This window comes from Symphodus melops (assembly GCF_947650265.1).
Source record: "Symphodus melops genome assembly, chromosome: 13".
NCBI lineage: Eukaryota > Metazoa > Chordata > Actinopteri > Labriformes > Labridae > Symphodus > Symphodus melops.
In genome coordinates, this window is record NC_136703.1 from 21,978,288 (window position 1) to 22,003,386 (window position 25,099).

Below are 25,099 nucleotides of genomic sequence, written 5' to 3' on the forward strand. Positions count from 1 at the left end.
GATTTCCCCGTTTAAAAGTCCTCATTCATCGTCGTCTTTCTGTAACATTTTTACACGTCCTGTAGATGTATGAATGACTTTCAAACTAAATGTTTTCTTGTAAATGGCAAACAAAATGTAAAAAGCTAAAAGGGTAGAAAGAGACGGGAAAATCTATTCAGTCTCTTCACTTGACTTCTTTGTATTGTATACTTGTGAACAACATGTGAATATGTTACAGAGGGAGGCATAGTGATTACTTCTGTACTATTATTATCTACTACTGCTGCCGTTATAGTAGCTCTCTTATAGTTAACCTGACTTAATGTTTCATCCATTACTTTAAAAGTTTGAGTCGGTTAATAACATTGATTGAGTAAACTGAGACCAAGACATTAAAGAACATAAAATCCAAATTTCAGAAGCTTAAAGGAAGTATTATTCTAGTATTTTATGAAGACTTTTGCTACACTTACTTTTAGTTAATTATAGGTTAGTAGTCAAAAGAAAGCATGTTAGCATAGATTTAGCATCTGCTTCAACTGCACTTTGTTTTTGATGCTAACAAGCTAAACTAATGTCTAACAAGTCCAACAACCCAATAAATCTTTGTTAATCTGTAAAATTATTACTTCACTCAAATTGGTGTGTGTGTGTGTGTGTGTGTGTGTGTGTGTGTGTGTGTTTGTGGACCATGAGTTTCTCTTGTTATGGGGAGGCACTGTGGGGACTGTGGGTAAACAATGAAACACTTTGAAGGTAAATCTTCAGTGAATGAGTGTCCTCATAAGTCATGGAAACACAGCAGTGTGTGTGTGTGTGTGTGTGTGTGTGTGTGTGTGTGTGTGTGTGTGTGTGTGTGTGTGTATAAAATAGATGTGTAAGCACATACAGGATTTATTCCACAGTCTGCACTACATCGTCCATGTCCAGTATAATACTTCTGGCTGTCACTCTGCTGCCCTCTAGTAGACACAAGGTGTCGGTTCAAATCCATACCATATCAGACGAGCTAAAACAATCATTCACATGATATTAATGTGTAAAAAAAAATACTTCAAATGTAAGTGTGTGCATGACAGCAATGTATGTCTCACTGCTGCTCTTTACACCTGACACACACACCTGTGTCTATTTATTCAGTTTTGTATGTTCACTCAGTGCTAAAGTCACTTCTGCTTGTAGCCTTTCTTACAATACATTACAGTACAAATCACTTTTTGTTTTGTCAGCTGTTGTATTCTTAATAGACATTTATTATTTTAGAAAAACAAAGTAGGTGTCTGCGGCTCTTTTGTTGGCAGTGTTCAGACACACAACAAATTTTAGTGTGTGTGCTTGTCTTTGGGAAATTTTATATGTCTTAGCACCTCCGAGGACTGTGGGGGTCCCCAGTCTCTGGCCCCCTTATTTTAGGGGCTAAACATTTGGGAACCCCTGTGTTTAAATACCTGTGTGTGTGTGTGTGTGTGTGTGTGTGTGTGTGTGTGTGTGTGTGTGTGTTTGCAGCAAGGAAATTCAATAAAAGGAAACCACGCGGGAGATCTCAGTAAGATAGCTCATCGCACTATTTTATTCAGTTACTGACATCTCAGGAGAAGAGCAGAGATTTGCAGCTCTGTTGTTGGTAAACCACTGTTGTTGTTGTTTTGTTTTTTGTTGATTTTTTTCTTCATAGCGTTGATGCAACACTGAAAAAGCGCTATTTTTCCAAACAAACACAGGTCCCTCGTAAGTGATATGTAAGAGGCAGAGAGAATCTCACCTGGACAGTTTTGCATGAAACATACAAATGAAACAGGTTCAACCTTTTTCTTTTGTCTTTTTGTAGTTTCACATATAATAATAAATATCCATACCTATAAACACTCCAAAAAAGTCAAATCAAGATATTAAGTCACAGGTACTGGAAAAAGCTCCACTTTTAAATCACAATGATCAATGTACAAAACAATAGACATCTCATATAAATGTTAATGGTTTTCGTTTCATCTCAGAAGAAATCAGCGGATAAAAACTAAACTCGGAGATTCAGTATTTCCTGAGGTTTATGGGTTCCCCTTAGAAGGCCAGGAGAGGGGAATGGCTTTTGTGTTATACCGAGAAGATTTAACAACAGGTCAAAGTGTACCTTTTCAGGGTACCAGTCAGGTTAAGGACAAGGAGTTTTTCCCTGACAGAAGTCAGGAAATTTAAAGATTCTGAGCACTTCATGTAGTTGAATGAATGTACCTACTCTCCCCCAATCTCCATTTAGGCCACGATAGTTTTCTAAAACAGCTGATTAAAGTCGTCTTGATCCTTAATAAATCTTCGCTGGTCCACTTCGAGAGGTTGTGATGCTCCCTTATTTTTTAACTTAAGATTAAGTTTTTAAAAATATTGGAAGCCACCACAACACCGAGCCGACCACGGCACACTCTGACCCTGTGGCCTAGAAGTCACAGAGGTCACGTCTGATGCAATGAAACAACAACAAGAAAAAAAAAGAGGAAGAGTATCTGGGCAAATGTACACAGATTGAGGAGAGGAAAAAGAAACAGCCCGAATAAAACGTAAACTTCTTAAAAACTGTACATGTAAACATCACACTTTCACTGAGTCCAAAACCAGAGGGGAGAAATACAAAGCTTCACACAGGTTTACAGTACGAGCTCCTGCACAGAGCTACAGTCTCTTATCAGTGCAGGAGAGGCAACAGTTGAAATAATATAAATAACAATAGAAGAAATACAGAACACCACCAAATGATAAGTTAAAACAGGCAAGGGCTAAAACCACTTTGATTTTTTTTAAACAGTGCTGTACCCACAGAAAAAAAGAAAGGTTTAAAACATCTGTTATCACTCTTTGTACAGCTATACAGTACATTTATCTGACCACTTTAGCAATCCACAAGCTACCAGGGCATTTTTAATCCACATCAATAGATTACATTGTCCAGTCAATACAAAGAGAAAAAATCCATTGGGCATCGTTAGAAAAAAAACAACAACAACAACATGACAACACACGGTCGTCGTTGATCACAGTTACTCCAGCAAACAGCTATAAAATGTTGCTCAGCGTCGACTCAAGACAGTTTTACAAATCTGCAAGCTAAGTGTGAGGACATGAAATCACTGAGTTAGACGCAACGTGAAGAAAACAAGACGAGGAAGACATGTGTGAGGACTCGGGTCCCACGAACATCTATGATTACGTCTGTTTGAGCCCACAGTGGTGTTTCATCAAGCAGGACGAACGTTTGAAAGCCTCACTAAACCAGGATCTGTTTCATAAAGGAGGTGAGTGGGATCTGCAAAAACCAATCTCTTCAGTCTAGCTTGGATCTGATCTGGTCAGCTTTCAGACTGCACCATCACATTCTTACAGTCGTTATTTTAACACGTGAACATGTAGTTCTAATGGAGCTTTGTTTGAGATTTAATATGTTGACATTTTGTTTGCTAAAAAAAATTATCTCATATTTAGAACGTAACTCTTTTTTTTTTCTATTCAAAATTGCCCTTCACAACGTCTGAATCACTGTTAATTTAAATTGAAGATGGGGAACTGACTTTGGATTTTAGATATAACTTCACTAAGAAATGTTTCTCCATTTTTCATTTCTTTTTATGTCACCAAAGACAGGGACATACAGTATATCCAGAAATGTATCCAACAGCTCAAAAAAAGAAGAGAGAGAGAGAGAGAGAGAGAGAGAGAGAGAGAGAGAGAGAGAGACTACTACTGTTGTATTTTTGAGTAACTGATACTGATTTCGTGTGGCCACTAGGGGGCAGCAGACGCAACACTAACAACACAAGCTCCTTATTTCACTCCAGCACTTGTAGAGAAAATGTCTGTCATTCAGAGCTGTGTCGCCCTTTAACTGCTAAATGTTCCACTGGTTGCTCAGTTAATCTGTCAGCTGTCTGATGCTGAAGTGGCACACAGTTGGTTTAAAGTGACACTTAAGCAGGAAACAACGACGTTTAATGAGTAAACCCAAACGGTGGAGTATTAGAGAGCTTAATGCGATGAATCGCCTTATAAACTGTGTGCATCTGATGCAAGCTGCAGGCTCAGATAATAGACTTTTGTATGTTACTATAAAACAATAACTCCCACCTTTCATGTCGTCGGCTCTTTTACGTTTTGATTTGTGGCTGCAAATCGTTTAGTTTTCCTCCCTTTATGACTGAAGTCATCAAATAAAACATGACCACAAAGATGAGCCCGAAACCAACTTTACGAGGCAGATCCATCTATTCTCTCATTCTTCTTCAATGAAACACCACCCACTTCACAAAGTTATGAGTTCAAACTGAGCTCCAAACAAGAGCTGCTTGTTTTTTTTAAATCCCCAACAAAGCAGGCGGAGGGCTGCTTTTTTTTTCTTTTTCTTTTTTTTAATCTGTCCTGTTATACGATCTTTACATGTTTACACTGAATCTCATCGTCCAAATGAGGTAAAGACACGCTCCAATCTCTGTGTTATGTTACCTTAATCCTGAGCTATAAAGTGCTTCCAAACTTGCAAAAGATCATTCAAATGTAAATGAAATGCAGCTCAATATGATACGGGCAATAAAATGTAAAAATTACTTTTTTTTTCAAGTTTGAAATCCAACTCTAGAGCAGCCTGTTGGTGGTGAAAAGGTTGTGAGTGACGCTGGTTTATGATAAATAACTGATAACTTTGATAGATTTGTAATAAATACAGAAATATTTCTCTGAACTTTGACGGATTGATAAGGTGCGAGCCTCTTCTCGGGCTGCTTGAAGAGTCATCGTCCGTGTTTGGAATGTTTCAGCCGACTAGATTCATAAAATCTTCACAGATTGATGTCGTACAAACCGGGTCACTCCACTTTTAAACACACAAGAAAAAAATCTACACACTGTCAATAACATTTACATCACCTAAAGTAAAAAAGAAAACACACACACCACATACACACACTGACAGGACTGTTTTTGTGCCGAGTGACTCACTGTTAAAAGTGTCTGTTGTGAGACTGTGCTCTAGATCTGCTTTGAGTGCTCCGCTGGGCCCTCAGACCACACACACACACACACACACACACACACACACCTTTACACGCACGCACGCACAGCAGAGCAGAAAGCTGGGAGAGTAAACTGTGATGCGATTACATCTTTTCAAAGATTGTCTCTTGCTTCTTTTCAAACAGTGTGTTTTTCAGACGGGGTATCGATGAGTGGAGATGAGAGAGAGGCTGCTGAGGTCAGAGAGGCTCATACACACCGCCAGACGGCTTGATGATGGAGTTGTTTTTTCTGTCTGAGCAGCCCACACACACACTCACTGCAGTCAGTAAAGCCTTGTGTATGTTAAGATGAGACCATGTGACTATCAGCGATGGACGCACGTGAGCTCGATGTGCCGTTTCCACTTAATAACACTCACAGAACTTAACAAAAATGACTTCAACATCAGACGTGCAACATTAAAGTCTCATTTTCTGCCAGGTCCCATTTTTCTTTTTTTTTTTCACTACTGATCCCAAATACATGAAAGTGCCCCAGTTATGAGGTTATCGATAAGGATCACAACAAACAACATTGACATCGGCTACAATGCTGCATGGGATATCAGCTCTCTTTTCACAACTTGTGAGGAGATTCTTGTCAACGACTCCTCCCATTCTTGCCTCAAACTGTTGAGCGAGTGAGACAAAGCCATGTCAGTAAGAACGCCTTTACTGATTATCTTCGATATTGCACCTTTCTCGGCTTTTCCAGTCGCATTGGTTGTAAAAACCAAGAGTCTAAACAATATATGAATCTCCTTTGTTTCCCTGACAGATGTCTGCATCCTCAATTTGCATACCCATGCTTCTTAAAAGCCTCCTTTTCATTTTGAGTCAAAACTAATCATCTGTAATAGAATCCGTCATATCAATTAAACTGAAAATAAACTCAGGTAGGATAATGAGTCTGTGTCTCTTCATCACCCTGTGCCAAAGAATCTGGAAACCACTCTAACAGAGTAGGGCCGAGGTAAAGTTCTGACCACATCAATTGATGTCCTTGTAAGAATTTACAGGCGAAGATTGTTCAGTGTTGTCCTGTTTTTCTCTTTCTCTCTCTGGATTTTGTTTTCTACTTCCTTCAGTATCTTCTGAGGTGAACAGGTTCGGTGGATTTAGCAGCGATTCATCGATGGACTGTCAGAAATCAACGCTCCAGGTTAATTTGGATAGAAGAGCCAATCAGATTGTGCCACTGTACAGCATATTTTACATTTCTAAAAAAGTGAGAACAAGGGAACAAGAAGGGACTGCTGCTTTTTGACTCTTAATTTCTCCAAAGATTTACACAAATGAGCCAAATCTGATATTTAAGTCACAGCAAACACCTCTGAAACTCCCCTGTGTATTGATGCAGACCTTTTTTTTCTCCCACATTTATCATCACTTCCTGAGACGAATGGAGGTTGAGGTGTTAGGATGAACTGAATGGTGAATGAATGGCTACGGATAACAGGGCACTAAGGTCAAAGTGAACTGAATGCATAAATAAACAGCCTGGGACACGTTCTTGCCCATCAGAATACATATACATGTGGGAATAAGTAAAGGTATCATACCTAAAGCACCCACAGTGCACTGCAGTATCACGCGTGTACTTTTTGTGTCTTTGAATGCAAGTCGGCCCCCAAATGTGTGACGGAGAGATGATTATCAGGCTTTAGGGCTCAGTTCTGCTGCAGGATCAGGTTTTCCAGCTCGTCTGCAGAGCGCAGCAGGAAGGCAGCTGACTCCCGGTACCCGGCGATGAGCTGCCTCACCGCTGTGACCTCGGGAGGGCTGAGCTGAGCCGAAGCTCCTCCGCCGCCGCCCCCCTGACCGTGACTGTTGGAGCTGGCAGAGGTGGAGTTGGGAACAACAGACTTCATACTCAGATCTGTGGGACCTGCAAACACAATTATGAAGAAATATGTACCTTAGAGAAAATATCAGTGCATTTAACTATTAATAAAATCAGTTTCTTTTATTTATTTCATATATTAAATAAATTCAGGGCAAAAACACTGGAACGGACCGAAACAAACTTTTCCTTGAAGTTTTTCAGAGAAGAATCAAAGAGGAATTTAAAATCTAACAAACAAGGAGATCCTAATGCTTGATTTGCAGGTGAGCCTTTAATGATGTAGATTGTGCTACCAAGGGGCTCTCAATCAAAAAATGACATCAAGGTTAGAGGGGAATCATGGGAGTTCACTCTGCTGCTAACCCAAATGACAAAAAAAGAATCTACGAACCACATTTCCTATGGTTCCTCTTTTGGTTTCTAAGGCTCTTCTCAGACAAAGTCATGACACGCTAACAAGTTCTTAATGTTAGTGCAAACACACCTGTAGTTAAAGTAATGTCAACCATCTAAGTTCTAAGTTAATAACGTAAAACTGTCTGTTGGCTTTGCATAAATTCAGAGTATGAGAGAGACTGATGTGTTTAGCTTTTAAGTGTTTGGTTTTAAAGCCGGCTATTGGACAATGGGAATTGTAGCCTATAGCAGGACACAGCGTCTTAAAATGAGGATTAGCTGCACAAAAAAAATCTGTCTTATCCATGTTTTAATATCGAACAGACTAAATTAAATTATGCTGGCATTTCTGAAACCCTGTTTCAGATCGAGCCAACCAACCATTTATGTTACATTAAACAGAGTTAAAGGACTTATAAACAAAGATGGCTGCTCCTTATATATAACCTTCTGAATTGGATATGTTATGTTGGTTTGTTATTATTCGAGCCACCTTGCCGAGCAGCACTTTTGTAACTTTTGAAAAATCACCAGATTTCACAACAGAACTTAAGCTGCCTTCAATAGATGTGCTTTCCTCAAGAGAATGAGTGCACAGCTAATTCTTTGGATGATCCAAAGTAACAGGGAAGTCATTTCTTCAGAGGGGTTGAAATATTAAAACATGTGTCTTTAAATGGGATGATCAACATGTTAGAACCACACCTAACACTGACACAAGAGCAGCGTGATAAATACTTCCTTCGTCCAGAAACGCATCGTTGGCGTTTCTTTTTTAAGCCGCATTGTTTCTGTTGAGCTGAACAGACAAAGCTCCTCACCGTTAGTTTGTGCAGCAGCAGAGTTCTGCTGGTTGCTGCCGACTGTCCCATACCCTCGCAGGTTGTAGTTGAGGCCTCCGTTGGTGTAGAGCTGGTCTTGGGCAAAAGCTGCGCTGGAGATGGAGAATGCTGACGGAGCCACAGGGGCCGGGTCCCTCCCGTTGGGCTTGTCTGCAGACGAGAGCTCATCCTACAAGACATGAAATGTTTTCAGTTTCGGGGGAATATTCTAGTTTATGTTGTGCAGTTAGGTGTTAATGATGCGTAGCGTAATAAGCAGATTCCTGAATCCATACTGGGAAAATTCCAAAGCATCATCTGCCAAAGTATTTACCGTCGCTGGGTAGACATCAAGCCGCATCCTCTTGGCAGCGTTTCTGGTTTCGCTCTCACAGGCAGCAGCGAGGATGTTCTCAGCCATGGCAGAGGTGAGGTGAGGAGGTGTGGGTCGTATCTGGCCGAGGGGGAGGGGGGGGCGAGATTTTTTGCACATTATGCATCTGAAACGTTTCCTTTTTATGTTAATGACTTCATGTTAAAATGGGCACTTTGTACCTCAATACCGCCTTTTTTCATGCGGCGGCAGGATTTGAGGTAGGTGCGGATGCGCTTGCGGGAGCGCTCCTGGAACTCAGGGAACTGGCGGCTACAGGACTCGATGATGGCCTGGATCTTCTCCTTGGGCTGTTTGGAGATGGGCACCATGCGGTCCAGATTCTCATCCACAAACAGACGCACAAACATCTGACAGAGACAGGCAGAGGGGGAGGGGAGAGAGGGGATGTAGAGCAGAAAAATGGAGTGGGGGTGCGGAGTGGAAAGAGAGAGAGAGGGGTGTGAGAGGCGAAAACAAAAGAGAGGGAAAGGGAGGCAGGGGATGGGGGAGCATTAGAGGAAGAGAGGGGGAGATAAAGAGGGAGGGGGAGGAGATAGAAACAGGAGATTGGAAATAGAGTCATTGCTCACATGCAGGACAATATTTTTTCAGTTTGCTTATTCACTCGTGTTTGCATTTTTGCAACTCAACTGTTTTATTCATTTCCATTCAAATCAGAATCACACAGGCTGTGGTTTCCATATGATGAAAAGATATGATCCAGTTCTTGCCTCTGTTGGCTTTTGATATGAGAATTTAAGTGAATGTCTCTGTATAATAACAGCACTCCTCTCGTCCTGGACTGTATTGGATTCTCTCGGTATGAATGTAATGATGCTGCATCCGTCAGACAGGTTACTTACATTGAAGGCTTTAAGTCTCTCGGGGTCCATCCCCTCAGCGTCATTGATCTTGTCGCTGTCATCGTGGTCGTCATGATCGTCATCGTCGTCGTCGATTATCTGTGCTCGACCAGAGGTCAAGTCCTCTGCGCTCATGCTCAGTTCGGTTTTCACAGAGTCATAGCTTCCTGAGCTGTACGGAGGAGACTGAAAACACAGAAACACAAAAACATCTTCATTACACATTGTACAGGCTCCATTTCTTAACTGATTATTAAGAATGACAACATTGTAACTTCATAAGAAACCATATTTTTGGGGTATTTCAGTTTATTACAAATCAAATCAGTTCTCTATTCTTACCTTGTTGGCGAACTCTGTTTTGACGGGATACTTTCGATTGGCTTCTGCTGGGTACGAGTTCGTCGGCGAGCTTCCCGCAGGCAGCAGTCTGTCGCTCAGATTGACCGGCTGCTGATCCTCCGAGGAGGACGAGGGCGAGGTGGTGCTGAAGTCCAAGGGAGCGCTGAGCCCGTTCTCCGTCACCTCCCCGTAAGGGGCCCCACCATCTGGGGGGTTCCCACCCACAGCTAGCACCTCCGGGGAGGTCAGGGCCGGCAGCCCGTTGGCACTGCCGCTTTCTGAGGAGTCGTCATCTGGGAGGAGGAGGAGGAGGATCGGAGGGTGAAGATGCAGATACAGAGATGAGCTTCAGCATTAATGTGAGTTTGTTTACTACTACAGAGGGGATGTTTGAGCACAAGGGGGGTGGGACTTCCTGTCTCATGGTGGGTATTCGGGTCAACTGTCAGGATAAATGAAAGTTAGGGCAGAAGGAGGAATCTGAGGAGTTTAACAGCTAAGAGAGGAGGAGACGAGGAGGGGCTCGTGGGGGAAGGGCCACTTAAATAAATATAAATATATATTTATTGAACTTATTGAACGAGGCCGGTATACATCAGTCAACATATCAACAACAGGGCTTCATGTAAATGTGGCAGAATATCCACTATATCTTAATTTCATTCACAGTCGTCAGGCAGCTACTAAACATATGACAGATTTTATAAACACCTCACAGGATGGTCCCTCAGACGGCACACAACAAAGCTCACAAACAGCTTACACATGTATCACATTTATTTTATAATCAAGTCTGTGGCCATGTGCTGGCTCTTCCTATTCCTGCACGTTTTCTTTGCACACCTGGAAAACTATGATTTCCCCTCTCAGTTGATGATAACAGATAGATGACCTTTTTCTAAAGTGCTACATAATCTGTGTAGGTTAACATCGGCCTTTGTCCTACTTCACTAAGCCTGCACCCAGAGAGAGAGGGGTGCAGTGTGGATTGGGGCTGCGGCAGTGTGTCCACCCCCTGTAAGAGTGGATTTATTTGGATTAGTTCGCTAAGAACGGAGCAAGCTGTTTCCTGCGTAACACTGAACTGCTGCCGTCCTCCGTAAAGAGTGTACAAAATAAGAGCTATCATAATAACGCGGCCGTAAAGTCTCACCGTCCTCTTCTTTCACGCTGGCTGCCAGGTTGCTGATTCTCTCCCCGTTAGGCGGGCTGGGCTCAGGCACTGGGGGCTGCTCAGCTGCGACCCATGTGGGCTCAGCGCTGTTCATGTCCTCGCTGCTCATCGAACTGTCATCCTGAGGGGCGCCGACAGGGGAGAAGAAAGAGAAAGCAACATCAAAGTTTACATGAGAACAAAGAGAGAAAGAGAAGGAAAAGAAGAGGCTATGTTTATGGCTCAGCTTCTTTTTAAGGTTCATCCTCAACCAGACGGACTCTTTTTAAACTGCTGTCAATGCAAGTTCTCTGAGACAAATCTCTATACAAATGTTAAAAACATCAAGCAGTTACTTTATAAACTTATATTATATTAAAGGAAATTCGTGCTTTTAGTATTTTAGTATTTTCTTTGTATGCAACAGTGGACAACAATTACAACAAAGTCTCAGTTTAGCCAAATTAATTCAAGACAATATTTTTGCACCAAAGATGCGATGAAATAGTTTTGACTATTTTTTAAACAGGCACAGGTACCAAACACACTTTACATCTTTATACCTTCAGGAGTGAAATTACACTTCAATTCTTCTGGAGTCTGGCAGCGAAAACAGAAGAAAACAAATGGAGGAGCCTCCCTGCTCAGTATTATGTCTCTTAAAGCGCTGCTATTTTTACCAGTGTTACGTAGAGACCCTAAAGATGCTTGTAACACCAGTATGAGTAAACCACGGGGGTAAGGATTAGCAACAGAGAACTGAATAATCTCACAAACTATTCAAAGAGCTTTGGCTCCAAACTATAGACATTACATCATCTGCTGAAAGGCCGTGAACACACTTCTGACCAACAGGCCATTTGAAATCATGCTAACACAAAGAGGCGCCTCGATTTGGCCGGCGTGCTCGTCGTCATGTGTCAGCTGGCAGAAGGGGGCAAAAACTAGGAGTGTGTGATGGAAACAGAGCAGAAATACATCTTGTCATTTCATCATTCCCCCCACACGAGCACACAAATAGGCCTAAACTCCTGGGAATATGTCCGTCCCTCTGTAAGAGGAGTTTTGAGGAGGACCAAAATGCTCAGTGACAGCTCCATTAGGTACCAAGTGAGCGATGGAGCATTGGAGAGGGAGAGAGAGAGAGAGTGAGAGAGAGAGAGAGAGAGAGAGAGAGAGAGAGAGAGAGAGTCTTTCTAAGAATGGCATCAATAATAATCAAGAAAAGAATGATCGTGTTATTTTCTTTCATTTGGTTCAAACACCTTCCTCAGGTGTTTGAGGGTTAAAATATATTTTTTTGTTAACCCCAGTAAAGAATGATTAAAGTAATATTAAATTAAATATTATTAAAATCCCCCAAAATGGGTGAATGTTTCTAAAGAACAGAACAAAAACTTTTCAAATCATCATTTTACTTTTTGGGGGATTTTGGTGATAAAAGATCGTAGTATTTTATGATTCTGGTCATTTGAAACAACAAGCCTAGCCTTCAAAGACCCAATACAAAGAAGCCACAAATCAAAAGTAGACACTGAACTATAACAATGCCATCAAAACAAATTGTCCTGACATTTCTTCCAGGCTTTAGAGAGAAAAGTGGCCGACTTACAAGCACGGAAAGTTAAACACTGTTTCCATCCTGTCATCATCAGTGCTCCAAAACATTTCAGGATTGTGAATGAAAATTAATGAGATTCATTTCCCACCTCTCCTGGACACTGTCATAGTTCAGACAGTCTAAGTTTGTGCAGGATGTTTTAAATCTGCCGACTTTATGAGCTTTATTAGTGTGAGGCGTTATTCATACACAATCCAAGTGACCAAACTTAGTGTCAAAAAATACATAAAAATGGCGTTGCAGGGGTATCCAGAGGACTAATGTAAGGTTTCATCTACCCTATCCTCTGCTAAAAATATATGAAGTTTGTTTCATGCCAAAGAAAAAGACAGCAGCCAACTCATGCAGACAACATGTAAACAGACGCTGCAACAGACCGGCTCCTCGTTCTAAAACTCTGATCTGCTTTTAAACAAACAAACGACTCGGCTGGTTTTGAATGTTCTCTAAACCGGTGCAGTAGATATTCTGTACTGAACAAATCTCTACAAATGTCCTACAATAGTTAAATGACCCTCTGTGATGGTTAATAATTAAATAATGGCGGCTGCTCATCCTCAGTCTGCACACCGACACGACCAACACTCTGAGCATTTGTTAATTTGTACTCACCCGTAAATCAGACTCTGGGTCATTGTTCCAGATAATCCTAATTATGTGCAAGTGAGGTCGACATTATCATCATCAAGGAGCGCTCCCTGCACTTTAGTGACAGTGGTTCCTGAGTGTTTCTGTCACAGCCACACATGGGAGGGGTCTATATGTGACGTCAGCGTGCACAGGGGATTTACTAATCCTCATTTCACACAGAGCCCCTCCTCCAAACACCACTGTGATTGTGTCACGCCGAATTAAAAGTTGAAGGAGGGACGTCTTATTCTGCCTGTGCGATGGTTTCATTTTTTTCCTTAAGCCTCAAAGACAGAAGGAAGAAAATGAAATAACCAGAGGATTTGTGTTTGACCAAAAGGTTTAGAGTTGTAGTTAAATAATAAAAGCTCTCAACAGCTGCTGATTTATTAGTCCATTAGGACTGTTTGTAATTATCCTTCAGCTTTCATTTACAAAAACTCATGGTGTGGGATCAGTAAAGAGACTCTCACCCTCTCAGTGGCCGTCATGCACTGCAGTTTCATCTGCTTCAGGTAGGTGGCAGTCAGAGGCATGTTGTAATCAATGAGGTCCGGGACCAGAGAGGTGGGCCGGTCATTTTCTGATATGGGAAGAAAAAAACAACAAAACAATTACAAAATAGAGACAAATGCGTAAAAATGAATTTGTTTCACTCGAAAAGTGTGAGTCATAAAGACCCAGAAAATATTCGTATCATGCCTGTGGGTTTTTATATGACTGGGTTAAGAAGCTAAGAAGTGAAGCCATTTGTATTTTAATTACATCAAATCAATTACAGTTGTTTTAAGAGCAGCCGCATTAAAACCAACAATCTCAGTTTGAATACATCATGTTTGCAGAGTGCAACTCAAGCTCGAAAGTACATCAGTAAATACAAATCCAACATAACAGATTTCAGTGGCATATCTTCGCCGAATGCCTCGGTAAAACTGGTCTGATTTGGTAAAATATTCTTCCAAACTTTGAGATCCAGGCAGAAGCTCCTAAAATAAAACAATGTGGCTCTGAGATGACTGCAGTATCAAAACTGTCCACATGAGGGAGCCTGTGCTCATTTCTGTACAATCCCAGAGATGTGGTCCTCTTGAGTCTTTGTTACATCATGCCGGTGATGAATACATACAGGATGTTTTATTTATTAGGGTTCAATTCAAAAACCAAAGTACAAACACGTAAGTTCACTTTTGCTCATAGTGAGAGTGATGCTGTTTTCGTCATCAAGAATCCCACAACAACCCCTCTGTGAAACATCTCCATAAATCTTATGATGAAATTATTCCTGGAAATTCAATAAATATTCCAGAAAAAGCAACAGTCCAGGTTGCTTTTTACCATCTCAGCATGCATTTCAGCACAATAATTAACCCTTTCCTAAGCCAGAATATGGAAAGATCTAAACACTTTTAAAGGTTAAACACAGAAATAGCGCATCAATTAATGATGTCTCCAGAATAAGCGAGACATCCACAGGTCGTATCTGCGTGGTGTTACCTTTGAACTCGGCTGTGCTGGGGTTGATGTGCATCCTCTTCTGACACTCTCCGCAGCTCATTAGGAAGCGAGTCACCGCCTCTCTGGGCAGGAAGGCGTAGGTCTCTGCTATCTGTGCCGAGGGAGCGAGCAGAGGAGACCGGGTTATTGCAACAGTAAAAAGAAAAAAAAAAAAAGAAAAAGGAAAAAAGCAGAAGATTTGGCTCAGGCTGTGGCTGGAGCCAAACTTGGTGCAGGTGTTTCGGGGGTCAGTGGTTATGTGTTATCTCGATGTGACATGAGGAGGAATCCTCCCTGTAGGTGCTCTTTTAAGCCGTCAGATGGCCTAATTCCAGCTGAAATCCTGCTTATATTTCTACAGATGTTCAGATTCTCTTTACTTCTGCCCAATACAACTTCTAATACCTTAAAAGGTGTTGTACTTCTACAAATACCCATCCTTTACTTATTAGAAGATATACACAGTTTTGATGGACAAACAATAAGAACCAGGTGTATTGCAGAGTAGGTTTTATACAAACAAATTGTATTTTTTATTATTGGTGCATTATTATAAAAACACACGTTTTCCACACTTGTGTTAATAGTGTAAATATGCTATGTATTTGTCATGTATGTGTAGCACTGATATAAAGGAAAAAGCTGTCACCAAAGTGTGGAATGCTGATGCTTTGTCAGCTACCTTGGATATGTTGTATGGTAAATATGACATTGTGACTTTAACAGGATCTTTTCTGTTCTGATACCAAACAACTCTATTTATTTGTTTTGATTTCCAAACACCAGAGTGATGTGTGTCTTCTTTATCCCTCCTCTTCCATCTCTCTCTCTCAGGTGCAGCTGACTCATGTCTGCACCTCTCTTTCACTCTTCCTCTTCTGGTCGTCTCCCCTGCGATGCCACCATCCCCTCCTCACCCCCTCTGGCGTTTCCCTGTAAAATGCGACCTTCACGTGACCATGGAGAGGCAGCAGGGGTGCGCACTCCCACCAGCCCACAACCAGCACCATCACTACCATCCCCAATGCCCGAACCTCCCCATCCCCTTTGCCCCTGACCCCCCTCCCTTCTCTAGCCCTCATGCCCCCTTGAGGCAGCGAGAGAGGGAAAGGCCACCCAGAGGAGCGTGCACCTCCCAGAAGGCCACAGTGACAGCTCCATATTATGCCCTGCCCCACTGATGCTGCCTCCTCAAAAGGGTACACTCTATGAGACGTGACAGGACCTCTCTACAGGGCAGGAGGAACTCAATCTATTTTTATTTCATTCAATCCTGGGGGATAGTGGGGAGGAGGGGTGCCAAAGTCCTGCCAACCCCCCCCCCCTCTAAACAAGGCACCGAAGCTGCATACAAAGACCCTTGTTGAGTCAGGACACCACACCCGACTGAGACCAGACCACACCTCATACAAGCCTTTGTTCTTCAATCATCTTGTGATGTAAAAAAAAACACACAAGAACACTTTGTTTTCCTGGTGAAGGTGGATCGTTGTTCCCTTGGTAACTTATGATGCTAAAAATGAAACATGATGTTGCCAGGGATAAAAAATTAAAGTCTATTGTCTCTCAGGAAAAAAAACAAATCATGGTGGACATGAGGTGTGTAAAATGCCTTAAGTTGAGATGCTTTGAGGTTTGAGTCACTCAAAGGGAAACCTCACTTCATCAAATACAATCAAACTGTGATTCATAACCTCAATTTGAGGAACACATTTCACACAAAGGAAAATGAGAAGATTTCCTCACACAGCATATTTCAAAATATATTCATGAGGCGAGAATCCACCTAACAAATATATTTACAATTGTTGCTATTGTTATACTCCTATTAGCCTCACCTGCCTTGCTAGTTAGCAAATTCATGCTATAACAGCCACAAAAAACAGTAAACATTTTTTTGAGCATGCTAACGTTAGCAACATCATTGCAATACTGCTAGCTTGACAGTCTGTTGCTTGTTTATGGTCGTAAAAATGTATTATTTGAAAAAAAGTTGTCTTGGGGAGATATTAAAAAACAGGGTGTGAGCAATATTTTCTGTCTTTGTTAGTATGTTTTTGTCCTGTAGCCTACTTCTAACAGCAGCCCAGCATTTGGTGCAGAGTCTGAAGAAACAGCAGAGACCAGAGGATAAAGTTGACTTGACTGTACTCAATATTGACAAGTATAAAGAGACAAAGGTGTGTTGGCAAAGTTTGCTTATCGGTTGTGCTACATTGTTATATCTATACTCACCGCTTTATAGGTCTTCTTCTGCCCTGCATGTTTGGGTGCTCTGCCAGGGTCTGCACCCATCTCTACATGCATGGCATAAATGATGTCGAAGAAGTCTTCCACCACTGCAACACGCTTCAGGGAAGAGTTGTCCTGGGCTGAATTCCCATCTGAGCACTGAAACACAGAGAGAAAATGGAGCTTAGTTTAATGTCCCACTGAACTCAGAGAAAACATGTGTGTACTATCTTCAGCAGATGATTTTTTTTTTATGTTGTAGCTGCAAATGGAGATTCCTGCAAGCATGTGACGTGAGACAGCTCTATTAGGCACATGAGTCATGGGTCATGTGGAAACATACAGTCATACACACCACACAAGGTGTCCAAATTATTGCTTAATCCCCCTCAAAAGACTGCTTTCTGTCCAGCCCGCCTCCAGCCATCACTCAATCTTTAAATTTCTGTCTCAGGTGGAGAAGTCTCTACCCAGCTTGGTCTCCAACCATCACCTCACATCTGCAATGTTTAAAAATAACACCACAGACACAGTGCAGGCCCAACACTCCCTCCTACCCCCACCTCTATATGCTGCTGACCCTGTCGCCATAGAAACTGCCACTGATTTCTCCCGGGCAGGTGTGCTGGGCAAAGGGTCATGTGACACACCGCACAAGTGGGATCGCTAGGACAACGGCCCCCATCTGCAGCACCACATGGGGCTTTCCTGCCATTTTTGCCTCCATCTTTTTTTCTCCAAGTAGTTATCTCTTTATAAACACAAACTTACCATCAGTTTTTATTTTGAGTTTCCCACATCTGCTGATATTTGAAAGTGCCTCTGCAAACTTAAAATAAAAAAACAAAGGCTTTAGGTTGGGGTTTCTTTTTCCCTCACCTATCCTATGCAGATATGACACCGGCTCTGACATTTACTGCAGATGGTGTTTGAGTAGGGTGTGATCTTTCTCTTGTTTGAGTGAGAGGAGGGTCCCAAGATCAAAAAAGTTATCCCCCTGGCATTGAGGAATCACACGCCCCTCCTCCCTCCTTTTCTTCTTCATGACATTTCTGCACTGTTCCTGGGATCTGACATTTGAATTTCTCTTGTCCCCCCCCCCCCCACATGCTTCCTCTCTCCTGCTTCCCTTGCGTGTCTTCATCCCGTACCTCTGTCCCATCTTTCTTTCCTTCCTGCCTTCCTCTAACCCCCCCTCCTCTACTCTCTCCTTGCTCCTGCTCTCCCAAGTGCGAGGTAATGATCGTTGCCATGGCAACTAAAACCAGCTCACAGAGCGGGTTTGTTTTAATCCGGCCCTCTCTCCCTCTTTCTTTCTTTCTCCCTCTCCTCTCTCTCCCTCCATTCATCCACTCACTCCTGTCAGCAAGGGCTAAATGTAATGATAATAAATGAAATAATAGTGATCTTTCACCTCATCATCACAGCTGTAATCTATCGCACCCCTAGTGACATCATCACCACCACCGCTGCTGCTGCTGCTGCTGCTGCTGGGACAATGGTGTCAGGTCCATTCACGCTGGATTTAGATAATCTCATACAACTGTGGGGTGTGCAGTGCAGTCACACCGCTGCTGCATCCTCCGCTGAATTCAGCCCCAACATAATATCCAAATACACACAACACATTCTGCAGGGAATGCATTCCCCCCCCTGAAGGAAACCCTCATATTTTGAACCCAGCAGTGCTCAACCTGGAGGTAATCTGAGCTCCATATTTGCAATACTGCTGTGTAGGGCTGCAGCTATCTTTTTTTCCCATATAATCTCCTAAATGCCTGTTTAGAAAAAAAATTGTTCTCCATAATCTGACCTTTTAGCTCCACTGCAAACTTTCTCAACTTTGGTCAACTTGTAATTAAATTAACAAATATTTGTCTCCTACACGTTTTTTTCCCCCACCATATCTTCATCAAATGTCTTTGTGTGTGTGTGTTTGTGTGTGTGTGTGTGTGTGTGTGTGTGTGTGTGTTTCAGATCAATCAAGGTGTGACAATAACAAACTGTATAAAACATGGACATAGTCTCATAGATGTCACCCAGTGGTTTCACAGAGGTCTTTTGAAGCTTAGCGATGGTGGTCACCATATTAGAAATGTTTTCTCCACCTAACTTTCGATCCATCTAGAAACAGACAAGAAGGTGACTGAGGCAGTCCTGTAGTCTCCTGTTAAAACTCAACTCAACTGCACCTCTCACTATATGTAAAGTATGCATATTTCTAGCCTTAATAGTATAAAAATAGATGCGTTATAATGAAGTATTTAACCCTCGCACATCCAAATAATAACAGGTCGAGTACTCTAACATTGTAATTGGTTTCATTTATTGAGAGATTTTGGACATAGCTAAACAAAAAACATAAATAAAAACCTTCAAGCTTCAAGAGACTGAAACAAAGGAACTGTTTCCACTTTTGCTTTCAAAATGACTATAAAAGCTGATTGATATAAAAATCAATTAATTATACTCCTCCATTGTGTTCTACTACTCCTCGAGTGAAAAACTTTGAGGGATGGCAGCGTTTCTGCCAACGTCCCACCTGCCACCTGAGGCCTTCTTGAGCTCCTCAGCACAGATAAGCTCTTTACTTCCCAAACACAACTCAACAGGGAGTTAAATATTCACCCCCAAAACACCACATGCTCTGAGTGTGTGTGTTTGCGTGTGTCTTGTGTGTTTAAGTGCACTGCATGTCTAACGGGCAGAGCTTGTATAGCTGAAGCCTCTCGGAGGAGAACAGCTGTTGAACTGCGCGTTACATATTTGGTCTCATCAGCGGCAGCGTGTCATTTTAAAGAGCAAAAGGAGACATGTCAGCATCCCTAATCGGCAACAACACCGAAAAACTCTCTCCTTCTTCTCCTCCTTTCCTCCTTCTCTCTATCTTTTTAATCCTGGAGGACTTTGCTCTCCCCTGCCACTGTACAACCAGCCCCCATCCCCTGTGTGCTCTCCCTGTCCCGCACCAAACCGCTCTGTTGCTAGGAGACTGGAGGGGTTGAGTCGGCTGCCCCCACCCCCGCTGGCAGTCACACACACACACACACACAGACACACACTGTAGCAGAGTCGCTGAAGGGAGAGAGGAGCAGTCCTGCACACAGGCAGGTCATGAGGAGGAGGAGGGGGTTCATGGGGAAGCAGCTGGGTCACAAAGACAGGCCGGCGAAGATGGAAAAAGATGCAACCTGCAAGAAATTACCACTGATGGAGAAATATCGGTCCAAAATATCAAAATAGCTTTGCACATTACTGTAAAAGTCAAAGGTGCAACGTACAAGAAGATGTTCTGCTTTTTTAGTAAGGTGGCTGCACATAAGTAGCTTAAGTTGTGCCAGGATATTTTATGTGTGCATTTGTGTGTGTGTGTGCAGCGGCAACTGCGGCTGTGTCAACAGTACTCATGACTCAGATTATCTCACTGCAGATGTGACAACAGGTCATCTTTTAAAGCCCCATCTCCCCTCTGTAAATCTATCAACTGGCTAATGGACACATAAATGGAGCAATCCTTGTGTCTTGAGTATGTGTGTGTGAAAGAGTCTGTGTGTGTGCGTGTGTGTGTGTGTGTGTGTGTGTGTGTGTGAGCTCCAAGGGGAAGATAGCGACCAAAAAAAAAAACTGGGATGAAAAAGACTATTACCTCCACACTGTCCCCATTCTTTTAAATAAAATCCATCCCCTCCTTTTTCTTCTCTTTTCACGATCCTCCTCCTCTCTGCCTCAATTATAAAACCCTGTCATTAAATCCACATTAGGTGCTCTGAGCTTTTCCTCTCTGTCCCATGTCCCTTACTGTGTGTGTGTGCGTGTGTGTCTTCTCTCTGCTGCTCCCATGATGAGCTTTATTTGATAGAGTGTGTGACATCCCCAATATCCCACCGAGCCGGAGACACAGACGGTCCCAGTGGCCCGGCGGCCTGGCACTGTTGACGTTCCAGTCACTGACTCAAATGACTGGGTAAATGACACACACACACACACATAAAACGCGCACGGACTCGCACATACATCATCACGTCCTAGAGTCCATTTTGCCATTTTCAGGCTATTATCATACTGTCCCACTTTGTTTAACGTCGGCCTCGCAAAGGTATTAAAAATTACTGTAGTGGTGTGGTAGGAAGATTATCGTAGTCTTAAAGAGTCTGTGTGGTGTGTGTGTGTGTGTGTGTGTGTGTGTGCACAGCAGCAGAACTCAGACTATCTCCCACACAGGGGGGAGGCCCCCGGGCCAGTTAAAAATGGTGTTAATTTCTCCTCCTATGGGAAAGCAAAGAACGGTCTCTCCATGGCAACAGAGAGGGTGCTGAAGGGAGGAAACACAGAGCATGCGATCAGCGACCCCCTCTTTCAACGAGCACACACACACACACACACAATTATGCACTAAACTACCACATATGTGCAATTTGGCGGATTTCATCACCCGTTTATAAGAAAAGAACACACATTGACTCAAACTAATTTCTTTTTGACTCATGTTTAAAAAAGATTTGTGCTCCAGGACCAAACACACACACACACACACCTCCACCTTTACACACCTCAGGAACTTGTCAATCACAGCCCCACACACACATATACACACACAGGTACATTGTTGTCCGGGCTGGTGAGTATTTGCAGTTTTAACCCACGAGCGTGAGCATGTTTTTCTCAACGCAGGGAGACATGGTTGAACAAAATAGTAACCCAAACACAGGACAAAAAGCATGGAGCTCCTCTGTGCTTTGTAGCATTAATGCAAATGTAGCAGAATAATAGGGCCCGTATTCTTTTGACTCTGTGGCCCTTCCACCCAAGAAGAGCTCTCAGGGGAAATGTGGACTAATTAATCAGATAATAATGATGATGTTCCTCTTCCCAGCTGACCGTGACGCACAAACATTTAGGGCCCATTTTCCAAAAAGCAGAGTCTAAGTGGGGGTTAGGCTTTTCTGTCAGAAGAGAGGACGTCCTGACTCAAACCTGTATTTAGAAAAATGCTTGCATGATTTAATCCTCTATTTCTTTAGCATTCATATTTTATTTGTTTCTGTCCTGTCACTTTAAGCGTGCGACTAACCATTATATTCATCATTAATTTATCTGACAATTATAATCATTAATCAATTATTCATTCTGTTAATACATATCAGAGTCTAAAGAAAAAAAACATGGTTGCATTTCAGCATTTCTAATTTGATCTGATGAACAGTGAAAAAGACAAAGAATCCAGTTTACTATCATACAAGGGGAAGAAAAGGAAATGTTTGCATTAAGGACGATGGAAACCATTGATTTTGCATGGAAAAAATATCTGAAATGATTGTTTAATCTATAAAATATTTGACAGCAGAGCTGCAATAAAAAAGTTGATGAATCATAAATTGAAAATAATCTACATAATAATATTCTGCTCTATATAAGATGAATTATTTCATGTACCATCAGGTGTCTATGATCGTCAAATAAATATCTTTGCACTTTTAGCTGCTGACCAGACTTTTGAACAACATACCAACTTTTGAAAATATCACCTTCAACCTGTTAATTGTAAGTTTCAGTCCCATTGTTGCCGGTTTATGTCAAAAATCTGCTATCATCACATGCAAGAGCCTCTGGTGCTTAGACAATGTGAAAGCTAAAGTCTACACGACAAATAACCAAAATTCTGAATGAGATTTTTTTTTTTTTTAGTCCTCATTGTTTACAACTAGCAACTTGCATTGCAAGAATATAGAGACAACAATCCACTACTGGACTCTTATGACTGTTCATACGTTCATGTTTGTTTCAGAGAAAAGTCATCAGCTGACAATGGTTCATGGCCTCCAGGATTATTCCATCATGTTTTACCTTTTTTTTTTTTTCTTTTTTTTTTTACTTCTCAGTGGAGTTTAAAAACAAACCTTTACACAAGCTGATGTAGATGTGGTAGCACCTGCTGCATGGTTGATTGAACTCTTACTTTTTAGGCATGGTATGAAATGAACCGTTGCATGTATACTGTATCTATACATCAATGTGTATGTGAGAGCACCAAGTCCACCAAACTCTGTTGGGAGAAAAGGAACAGAGATATTTACAGATTTCAGTTGGCATGGTAACAAAAAGCAACAGCCCACAGTACTTCAATTTTTTCAGTACAATGCTCATGTCAGCCAAGGGGAAACACACTGGGCGTTTAAGCGTCCCTTTAAAAAACGGGATGCACTCGTCTAGAGAAGTCTTGTGTTCGATTCTGTGTCTGTTTCTGGTGCTGCTTTCCTCCTCCTCTGTGGTGTCCTCTAATCAGGACATAATGAGAACTAAACGAGGCTGCAGCTCCAACACTGAGGGTTGCGGGATTCTCTGAGCAGCAGAAAGAGGGCGAGACAACACGAGCGGGAGGACAGAAAAACATAAACGGAAAACAAATCTCTGTATTCTGCTTGAAAAGATCGACACTGAGTCAGTGTGTCTGTGCCCTGCCTGTCTGTCCCATCACACACTGAAGCCGCCTTGTGCGCTTTACTGACACACAGAAGAGACCTTCTCTGTCTGCACATCATCCTCCATCCACTCCTCCCCCACCCAGCCGCCCGGCATTTAGCCCCCTGCCTGCCCCTGTACACAAACTTGGCACACCCTGGGAGCAGCTGCAGGAGAATCCAGTGCTTCAGAGACACACCCCCCACCCTGCAGCCGCTCGAGGAGCCACTGACCATTATATGTGTATGTCCGCTCGTGTGTGTGTCACTTCTCCACTGGCCCAGGACGGCCTATTTATAAAACCTGTGATAGTGAATCTTGCTTTCTAATCGTCACATGCATATAGATTGTTTATTTTTTTTTCTTCCTCTGACTCATCATTAGAAGCTGCTTTTGTTGCCTGATTATTTGGTTGTTGTTTAAATTTCCCAAATGGAGCTGAGCCCTTTATGCAAGCAGCAAATTGTGTGTGCTCTCTGCGATAAACAAATTAGAATCCTTCAGCCTCTTTGATGGTTTAATCAGACTTTAGAGAATAATTTTAGTTTATATCTTGGAGATTAATAAAACTATCTGGGGACTAAAGGATACATAAGAAATTAAATTCAACAATCAATGGCAACAATCACAGATGAAAGCTAATCAACAACACGTTCAGGCAGCTTCTGCACCTGCAGTCACACATCACACCTGCCCTCTTGCCCAGAGGGAAACCTAATATTGAACATAGATTAGAGGAGTTTTGTAAAGGCTCCGGGCCTGACTCTAAATTGAGCATTCACACAGGTACAGCACCTGTGGAGGGATCAGCGCTATTCAACCTAAATCAAAGGATTCAGTCAACAATCGGTGCCAAAAACTCCTTCAGTTTGTTAACAAAACAAATGGGTCTCTGCTCTTTAAGGGTCCAGAGAGACTGTATCCCAGCAAGGCGGTGAGCACGGTGGGGGTGGAGGGAGGGGTTGGGGGTTATTCCCTGAAGGCACTTCTTTAAAATGGTGGTTTTCTCCCCACTGTCTCGGCAGACACTGTACATTTTAGGTATCCGTGCACATAGAGGTACTGGTGGTACTGCTGACAGTTCACCATGTTCATGTTTATCTTCACAAACCGTTAAAAAAAAGCAGTGTGTGGTTTAACCCTTAATGCACCTGGAGCTGACAGACGTTCAGTGGCTCTTGCGGTCACCTTACTTCCATCATCATCCCCCCCCCCCCCCCCCCCCCCCACCACCACCACCTCACCCAGATACATGCAGAAGTGAAGTCTGAGCTTTAACTGTGAGCGTATGTCGCTATCAGTCCCGTGCAAACCCTTTTGTTTCCGCCACAGCCCCTCACGTGGTCACCAATTACGCACAGCTGCTTCCTCCCTTTTACATGTAGAACATCGTTTCAAAAATATTTCTCCTGCATAAACAGATTTAAAAGAGCTTATGTGGCTTAATGTATGAAGGTGCACAATGAAATGCGGCAGAGGCAGACTATCCTGGACCACACAGGTGTTGCCAGAGCAACCAGCGAGTGCCTGCGAGCCGATCCGCATCCCGCCCAGGACAATGAAAAGTGGGGTGCGAATACAAAGACTCAGACTGTCGGACATAAAATGATATTCTCTATAAAAATAAAGATATCTGAGTATTTTGAGACCCTTTGTGTTGCATCTCAAGGAAAGACACATGATTCTTGTCGACGCACGGACACGCTCCGTTTTGCTCGGTTCAGATGGGACAGTGAGGGCGCGTGCCCTTTGACAAATTCGCTTACAATCAAACCTGCTGATCCCGTAGCAGACGGAAGGACCAAACACCGTCTTAGTTGACGTTAATAGACTGTGGTGGTCCATCAAAGA

The 25,099-nt window shown here is 42.5% G+C and overlaps 1 protein-coding gene across 2 annotated transcripts in view; it reads right to left on the reverse strand.

Annotated features, from left to right (window-relative positions):
• Window positions 1-1,529: 1,529 nt before the first annotated feature.
• Window positions 1,530-25,099, reverse strand: part of nol4la (nucleolar protein 4-like a) — a 25,165-nt gene continuing 1,595 nt past the window's right edge. Inside the window, exons 1-11 of one of the 2 annotated variants that reach the window (XM_079359773.1) lie at window positions 17,145-17,714; window positions 16,793-16,948; window positions 14,558-14,669; window positions 13,537-13,646; window positions 10,813-10,954; window positions 9,660-9,952; window positions 9,318-9,503; window positions 8,634-8,822; window positions 8,413-8,532; window positions 8,079-8,268; window positions 1,530-6,903 (exon numbers count right to left, since the gene is read on the reverse strand). In XM_079359773.1, the coding sequence (XP_079215899.1) occupies window positions 6,686-6,903; window positions 8,079-8,268; window positions 8,413-8,532; window positions 8,634-8,822; window positions 9,318-9,503; window positions 9,660-9,952; window positions 10,813-10,954; window positions 13,537-13,646; window positions 14,558-14,669; window positions 16,793-16,864 (1,632 nt within the window). In that variant the 5' untranslated portion in view covers window positions 16,865-16,948; window positions 17,145-17,714 and the 3' untranslated portion in view covers window positions 1,530-6,685. Of the gene's footprint in view, window positions 6,904-8,078; window positions 8,269-8,412; window positions 8,533-8,633; window positions 8,823-9,317; window positions 9,504-9,659; window positions 9,953-10,812; window positions 10,955-13,536; window positions 13,647-14,557; window positions 14,670-16,792; window positions 16,949-17,144; window positions 17,715-25,099 lie in introns of those variants that run through there. The other variant, XM_079359772.1, reaches the window with a different exon arrangement.